Source organism: Arachis hypogaea, chromosome 5 (assembly GCF_003086295.3).
Source record: "Arachis hypogaea cultivar Tifrunner chromosome 5, arahy.Tifrunner.gnm2.J5K5, whole genome shotgun sequence".
Lineage (NCBI taxonomy): Eukaryota > Viridiplantae > Streptophyta > Magnoliopsida > Fabales > Fabaceae > Arachis > Arachis hypogaea.
In genome coordinates this window covers 72591709-72600671 of record NC_092040.1, presented here as the reverse complement: position 1 = coordinate 72600671, position 8963 = coordinate 72591709, and the positions used below count along the sequence as shown (strand labels likewise).

At 35.8% G+C, this 8963-nt stretch overlaps 1 protein-coding gene across 1 annotated transcript; it reads right to left on the bottom strand.

The window, feature by feature from the left end:
- Nucleotides 1–255: 255 nt before the first annotated feature.
- Nucleotides 256–2706, bottom strand: LOC140173214 (zinc finger BED domain-containing protein RICESLEEPER 2-like). Its single transcript, XM_072195981.1, has 2 exons — nucleotides 738–2706; nucleotides 256–598 (listed from the first exon to the last, which is right to left on the bottom strand). Exons 1-2 carry the CDS (start codon nucleotides 2704–2706, stop codon nucleotides 531–533), a joined length of 2037 nt encoding a protein of 678 aa, XP_072052082.1. The 3' UTR covers nucleotides 256–530.
- Between the last annotated feature and the right edge of the window lie 6257 nt (nucleotides 2707–8963).

Sequence of the window (8963 nt, the reverse complement as noted above, 5' to 3'; positions counted from 1 at the left end):
TCCGGTTTTTTTTATAAAATCCAGTTTTAAAACCAGATTTTTTAACTCAAAATCCAGTTTTAAAACCAGTTTTTGAAAATCTAGTTTTAAAACCAGTTTCTTCAACCAAAAATCCAATTTTAAAACTAGTTTTTAAAATTCAATTTTTAAACCAGATATTTTTACAAAAAATCCACTTTTAAAATCAGTTTTTAGAAATTCAATTTTTAAACCATAATGTTTTTAAAAAGTAAAATTAATACTAAAGTCATTTTAAAGTGTATAGGTTCTTACAACTAGAATTTGGTTCTTTATAAATCTAATGACAATAGCTAATCTATATAACATTTAATCATTCTCAAGACATCAAAAGAATACCACCAAAATATCTCTCTAACAAAATATCAAAGATGCCAAGTTGCCAACAAAATCATCAAACAACCACAACCTTTGAGAAAAATATATCTGCAAATAACAAAATATACCTTTGTCATTTTTTAAAATAAATCTTTGAATGAAAGTATTAAACCAAATGAGAATATTAAGCATACCTAGTCATCATCAAGATTATCAATTGATGCCGCCATAAAACAAGCACCATCATTAGAGGAAAATATATCTACAAAGGAAATCAAATTAATTATCAAGTCTATATTCAACAACTTTTAATTGGTAACTAATACCTAAATTCTAAAATAGAAAGATAACAAAAACAAAAATAAAATAAAATGAGAAAAAATAAGAAACAAATTTTATACCTTGATCAACTTGTTGAAGAACTTCACCATCATCATCTAAAGCAGAGAAAAGATCTTCCTTAAGCCAATCTCCTGTGCAGACTAAGGCTTCTACCATTCTAGGTGTTAAAGAACTGCGGTATGGATCAAGGACTCTTCCTCCAGTACTAAATGCTGACTCCGAAGCTACCGTAGAAATAGGTATAGCCAATACCTCACGAGCCATATTTCCAAGAATTGGAAATCGGGTTGAGTTGACCTTCCACCAGTTTAGTATATCGAACTTATGGGAGTATGGCTCACATTCTTCTTGTAAATATCTATCAAGTTCAGATCTTGTATTTGTTCTGCGACCGGTTGCTTGCAGAAAAAAGCCCATGCCATGAAGATTGGTATTAATGTTGTTGGCTTGAACATCTTGCGTATCAGCTTCACTTGCTTCCTCAGAACTTTGGTATTGCTGATAAAGTAACTTTATGCACTTGGACAACTTTGACTTCAATTCGCCTCCTTTTTCTTCTCTAAAGAAGTAATCCAAGAAATAATTGACATACTCAATCTTTTGCATTGGATTAAGTACGATAGCAATCAATAACAACATATTCACTGAATCAGGATTGCCCCAATACTTCTCATACTTAACCCTCATCCTTTCTGCCATTGACATAGTACTAAAATCAACAGAATCACAAGAATGACGAATAAATCGTCCAATTGCAAATACTTCCTTCATATACATATCACTGGTAACATATAAGGTACCAGAAACACGTATAGTGGCATCACTGAACACTCGCAAAAATGGTACAATGGACTCAGCATACTCCCAGTCTGAATCAGAAGGAACACCTTTCCCTTTTCCTCCATTCATCTCTCCTATATAGGCATTATCTTTCAAAGCAAGCAACTCAAATGCTTTGCGATGCTTCAAAGCTACCTCTAACATTTGATAAGCAGAGTTCCACCTAGTCTCAACATCCATGCAAGGCAAGCCTTTATATTGGATTTTTTCTAATTCAACACACTTTTGAAACCTACTAGCTCTAGATGGAGAAGATCTAACATACTTTACTGCACTACGAATCCTCAAGACTGATTCATCAATCTCTTTCAACCCCTCTTTTACAATTAAGTTTATAATATGTGCACAACACCTCATATGAATAAATTCACCATTCAAAATAATGCTATTCCAAGAATTCAATCGTTGCTTCAGATATTTAATTGCAACATCGTTAGACGAGGCATTATCAACTGTCACACTAAAGACCCGATTCAAATTCCAATTATTTAAACAAGATTCAATTGTTGCTCCTATAACCTCTCCTGAATGACTTGCCACTTGACAAAAATTAAGTATTTTTTTATGTAATTTCCAATCCAAATTAACAAAGTGTGCTGTCAAACTCATATAAGTAAAATTTTGAATTGAAGTCCAAGTGTCAGTGGTTAGACATACTCTACCACAATTTGTCGAAAGAAAATCTTGCAACTTCATCTTCTCTTCAGCATAAAGAGCTCCAATGTCACGTGCTAATGTAGTCCGTGAAGGAACTTTGAATCTTGCTTGTAGAGCATGCACAAATTTTCGAAATTTCGGGCTTTCAACGAAGCGAAATGGTAGCTCTTCCCCAATAAACATTTCCACAAGTGCCCTTCGAGCCTCCTCTTGGTCAAATTTGGAAGCACTGGGTGAATTTAAAACACCACGCTCATCTATAGTCGGTGTGGTCGTCGTTTTTCTTCTTTTGTTCGAATCATTATTAGGATTTTGCTTGCATCTTCTCAAATGACCACCCATTGAGCTAGTTCCATTCCCATATTGTATTAAGCTACCACAATATTTGCATTTAGCCTTCTTCTCGATAGCATTCTCTACATCAAAATGATCCCAGACAGCTGACCGATTCTTACGAACACTTGACGGTGGAGAAGATGGTTGAGTGCTAGCGGACATCCCTGCTGCTTCAATATTACTGTTTTCAGTCATCTTGCTTTGCATATAAAGCAAGGTGTACGTAACTCAAAATTTGATGCCAAATATGCTAAAATTAACACAAACTAATCCAAAGAAACAGCAGCCAATAAAACTTCAACATTAACTTTACCTTATCCCTATAAAAAGTAGTCACTCAAGCATCAGAATATGTTTAGTAAACTAAATTAGACAATTAGTCCCTGATTTCCTGCATTTTATTTTATATCTAGTTCTACTCATGAATCTCAGCCATCCCCTTTTTTTAACCTATTAATTTTAGAGGGCAATAGCTTCCATCTTCTGTTACACATTCAGAAAGGGGTTTAAAGAAAATAGAAGCTAGCAAGTTAAGTCCTCATTTGCTATCCTATATTTAAGTCTTCATTTGCTATCATATTCCACACCTCAGCTTAAAAGTTCAGAATTGCATTTAATAAAAATATATCTAAAAGCTAATCCTAAAACTATAAAGTACCTAATAAAATAATGTTGAAAGTCATACATATACACCACTATAACAATTATATCAACATGCTACAAGGTTTCATTATTGATGAACAATGAATAATTCAAGTGGCAAAAACAAATATCTCAAATGTCAACAAGCAGAAATACATACTACTAAAGAGCAAACTGAATTGATAAGTTACCAATTTGTTTACATGTTAAATCTCATATTGATATTTGATATTCTGTGTAGACATGATAATGCAACCAAGGAAATATTGAATAAAGATAAAGCATTTAATATAACAGATTGGATTCAACTAGAGGAATCTATATTTGGACTTTCAAATGTTCCAGTTTTTCATAACTCTCCCCAATCCCCATCCCCAAATTAAAACAAATACTACTACTATGCATGCCACCTCCATCTATCTCTATAAAACACTTTAATTTGAGCCTTCTTAATACTTCTTAATACACATGCACCCACCTAGGCTCTAGCTAGGCTTATTATATATATCTGGGTTGTTGCTGTATCGTGTATATATAATCTGGGATGTTATTGTATCGTGTATATATAATTTCACTCAAGTAGTGCTACTGCTACGTACTCTACTATTTTATATCTATGAATTACAATACTAGCTATTACTGCATGAACTAAATAATTTAGTTAAGTGTTGCGAGTAAAAATATTGGTCAAGCCCAATTACAATTAGGATAGTTTCAATGACTATAAATATAAATAGTAAATTTTATCTTTGGCAAAATTTTATGAAAAACAATTTGCAAATCAAGGTTCAGGTTCATCAGGAACTTCAACAACAAACTGCTCAACAACAACCACTTTTGATTTTCATGTTCAGCCACAGCAACAACAAGAAGACTCAACAGAATCTACAGAGCAACCAGAATTTCAAATCTCAGATCTAGAAATCCAATCAAAAGAAAGAAAATTATAGAATAAAATGGAAAAAGAAACATTAGCATTTTGAGTTGTTTCATATCAACAAAATTCACTAAATCACTGTCCTGTACCTCAAAACAGCCAACACATCACTAAATCACTGTCTTGTACCTCAAATTTGAAGAAATAAAGAATGATCAAATTAAAAAATATTGTCAAATAATAAAAAAATATAACTTTAATTTTAACTATATTTTTCAAGTATTATTAAATTTTCATAACTACCATAATCACCATACTCATAACTACCATAAATTCCCCTGTTAACTAATATATCAAATAATACATGGAGTAGAGTAAGAGAGAGTTCAAATCTTATTCTAATAATAACATCTAACACATGCAACATTTGCTAAATACTAATATTATGCAAGACTAGCTAAGATGCGAAATATATATACCACAGAATCTGAAGTTGTAACCACTAGCATGAGTGTGAAAAGAAGAAAGTAAGAGGATGAAAGATAAGCATAAAAGAAGGTAGAGCTTTGGAATTGGAGGAGACTGAAACTCCATGTTAATTATTGCAGAGAAGAAGTTCTATCTTCAAAGTTGATGGAACGTAATAACAAAGCAAACTTAGCTTAATTAGAGATTTGATTTCACCAACAGTTTCATTTCAGTTAGTTATTGCACGTTTGGGATCAATGCAATGGGAACAATCTTTTTTATACGTAATATGCAGACAAATTATGTAATTTTGAGCTTTAATTGAACCCATCAAGACAGAGAAAAACAAAAGATTGAAGTTCTGATAGAGTACAAATAGAATCCAATGTTAGTTGAGCTGAATAATTAAAGTTGAATAAGAGGGTAAAATCATGTGGTTTTCTAGCATGTGTATAAAGTGAATGAACCATAGTTAAAGTTGGAGAAACCTGGTGCAATGTATCAACAACAGAGTAGCATGATGAATGAACAGGAACAAAATTCAAAGCTGATTAAAAAATTTAAACAAAACGCAAGGCAAATACCTGGTGCTTGGTGAGCCTCTGCGAATGGTTCTTCTGAGAAATCACCGTCAACACTTGATCAAAGGACAACCACACAACCTTGCTGTAAAAAAAAAACCCCAAAATAAAAATGGCATTAACACAAACACTTGATATGCATAACAGCATAAGCAATCAAACTTTTTTCAGTTTTTCAAATTGATGGAATGGAACAGAACAGAAAAGAACATGGAATCAAACCTTTGGTAAACCTATCTAACCTTGAGGGTACCCAGAGAACGGAGAAGAACAGAGCTGGGTCACGGCGAGAAAAGGCGGACGGCGCTTTCAGGGTACCCAGAGAATGGAGAACAGAGCTGGGTCACGGCGAGAAAAGGCGGACGACGCCTTGAGGGTACCCAGAGAACGGAGAAGAACAGAGCTGGGTCACGGTGAGAAAAGGCGGACGGCAGAACCGCGGATGGCGGAACAGAGCAATGGCGTGACGCGGTTGTGGTGGTGGTGGCAGCTACGAAACTGTAGTGCCAGTTGCCTGCTCTGGTTCACCAAATCAGAAATGAAGAATTAGGGTTTTTTTGAGATTTGGATTTTAATCTGGATCTAGATCTGGATCTGGATTTAAAACCATTTAGATGGATTGGATTTAAAACCAAATTATAAAATAAATTTGGTTTGGTTTGGATTTTTTTGGTTTAAAACTGATTTTTTTAAATGGTTTGGTTTAGATTTGCTTTAAAATCCAAATTTTGGATTTTTTTGCCCACCCCTACTAAAAACCCTAATTCTAGAGAGAAGAGGGAGCTTCTCTTTCTAGAAACTAAGCTACATGATGCCAAAAACTCCACCCAATTGCTCCCCCCTTTGCTCTAGCTTGAATTCTGCATGAAATAGTCTCAGAAATTAGTTGAATTTTGGCCTGGGCAGCTCAGAAATCGCCCCCAACATTTTGCCTTTAAGTGAGTTATGTGCGGACCTCGACGCGTACGTATCATGTACGCGTACACGTCACATGGCAATTTTCCTATCCACGCGTACGTGCCATGTACGCGTACGCATTGCCATGCAATGCGACTTCCTCGTACGCACGCCTCGTGCGCATGCGGGTCCATTGATGCACTCCCAATCCTTGTTTTATCATACATTCTCCGCTTTGCATGCTTTTCTCTTCACTTCTTCTATCCAATACTTGTCTTATGGACCTGAAATCACTAACAAAAACATCAAGGCATCGAATGAAATTTAGGTGAATCAAAATCACTAATTTAAGGGCCTAAAAAGCATGTTTTTACACTTAAGCACAAATTTAGGGAGAATTACAAAACCATGCTATTTTATTGAATAAATGTGAGAAAGGTTGATAAAATCCTCCAAGTTAAGCACAAGATAAACCACAAAATTGGGGTTTATCAATCAACCTTTACTCACCTGAGGTATTACTTGGACGACTCGGTGCACTTGCTGATGAAGTTGTGCGAGTTCTAATTTCGTGCACCAGTGGCTTCCCTCAAGGTGTGAGTTATGGTTATGGCTAATTTACCCCTGAACATATTAATTACATTAAAAATTCCTCTAAACCCCCCAATAATGATCCTTTCTCTAAGACCTATAATCCGAGATAGAGGAATCATCCACAGAGGCAACAAAATTTTTGGCAACAATTCTCAAGGAAATTTCAATCAGAACAACTTCAACAATTGCCAGTTCCAGCCCTCTCAACCACAACAAGAACCTTATCAGCCTCTGAAATCATCTGACTTGGAATCTATTGTTACAAGAATCTCCAAGAGTACTTATAGTTTTATGCAGAAAATCAGAGCTTCACTCAAAAACTTGGAAAAGTGGGTCAATTCAGTAAGCAAGCACCTGAGAGGCTTCATAATACTCTTCCTAGTGACACAGTGCCTAATCCAAGGGAAGACTACAAGACCATTCATCTAAGAAGTGGTAAGGTAGCAGCTTCAGAAGCAAAGGTTAGTGATGAGCCAGTTGAAAAAGAAGCTCAGGAGGAGAATAAGAGCAAGGAAGAGCACGCCCCATCATGACACCCGGATAACCATTTTCTGGTTGATCTTGAGAAATATCTGGCGTTGCCTAAAGCATCTGGGTACAAGCCCAAGATGCCATATCCTCAGAGGCTTCAGAAGGCCTCCAAAGACAAGCAATTTCCCATATTTTTAAAGGCTTCAGGAAGCATCAGATTAACATTCCTTTTGCAGAGGCCCTTGATAAAATGTCTCTTTATGCTAAGTTCATGAAGTAGTTATTAACATTTCTTTTCCAAATTCTGAGGGGTGTATGAGAGATGATCTTATTGAGCCATTAATTCATAAGGTTCTTGAAGCTGAAGAGCTTGATGAGGTTTTAGAACCCCCTTTAGAGGATGATTTACTTGAGATTGATGACTCAACACCTCAAAAGGGGGAACCACATGCCATTCATAAAGAGAAAGGGCCTTCGAAACTTGAGTTGAGATCCCTGCCTCCCTCTTTGATGTATGCATTCCTAGCGAGCATGATTCTTATCCAGTGATTATTAGCTCCTCTCTAAGGTATGAAAAAGAGGAAGTGCTACTTGAAGTGCTTAAGAGGCATAAAACGACTCTTAGGGTGGACCATTAGGGATTTGAAAGGAATTACTCTGGCTAAGTGTATGCACAAGATCTTACTTGAGGATGATACTAAAACGGTTGTGCAACCACAAAGGTAACTAAATCCAACCATGAAAGAGGTGGTCCAAAAAGAAGTAATCAAGCTTTGGTAAGCCGGGATAATTTACCCAATTTCTGACAATCTGTGGGTGAGTCCTATGCAAGTGGTTCCCAAGAAAGGAGGGATGACAATGATCAAGGTATTCTTTTTATTCTTGCCTGAGACACCTTTCCTTGGTCTTAAAACGGTGCCAAGAAACAAACCTTGTTTTGAATTGGGAAAATGTCATTTTATGGTAAGTGAAGGTATTGTTCATGGACACCGGATTTCAAGTAAAGGAATTGAAGTTGATAAAGCTAAGGTGGAGGTAATTGAAAAATTACCACTACCCACTAATGCAAAGGCAATCTAGAGTTTATTGGGACATGTAGGATTTTATAGAAGATTTATGAAGGTTTTTTCTAAAATTGCTAAACTTTTGACTAACCTCTTGGTTGCAGACATTCCTTTTAATTTTTACAACGATTGTTTGCATGCCTTTGAAACTCTAAAAGCAAGGCTTGTTTCTACTCCATTCGTAGCTCCTCCCAACTGGGCTTTACCATATGAATTGATGTGTGATGCCAGTGACTATGCTATAGGAGTTGTCTTGGGATAGAGACAAGACAAGCTTGTGAGTGTCATTTCCTATGCTAGCCGTGTACTAAATGATGCGTAAAAGAATTACACAACTACAGAAAAAAGAGTTATTGGTTGTAGTTTACGCATTTGATAAGTTTAGGTCCTATTTAATTGGTTCTAAGGTTATTATTTATACTGTCCATGCTGCTCTTAAGTACCTTCTAGCTAAGTAGGATTCTGAACCAAGATTGATTAGGTGGGTACTCCTTCTTCAGGAGTTTGATATTGAGATTAAAGACAGGAAAGGGTCAAAGAATCAAGTGGTTGACCATCTTTTCAAGATTGAGCATGAGGAAGGAATGCAGCAACCCACCCCTATGACTGGGAGCTTCCTGGATGAGCAACTCTTTATATGATTCAGAGGGTTACTTGGTTTGTGGATATTTCAAACTACAAGGCCATGAGGGTCATCCCCAGGGAGTACACTAAACAACAAGTTAAAAATCTTTTAAATGATGCCAAGTACTACTTGTGGGAAGAACCTTATCTTTTTAAGAGATGCTCAGATAGTATTATCCAGCATTGCTTCTTAGATAAAGAAACATATCAGATTCTCTGGCATTGTCATGGTTT

Coding starts and splice junctions, on each gene's coding strand:
- LOC140173214 (XM_072195981.1), bottom strand. CDS start 2,706: ATGACTGAAAACAGTAATATTGAAGCAGCAGGGATGTCCGCTAGCACT. Junction 599..737: donor TCTTCAACAAGTTGATCAAG/GTATAAAATTTG, acceptor TTTCCTTTGTAG/ATATATTTTCCTCTAATGAT.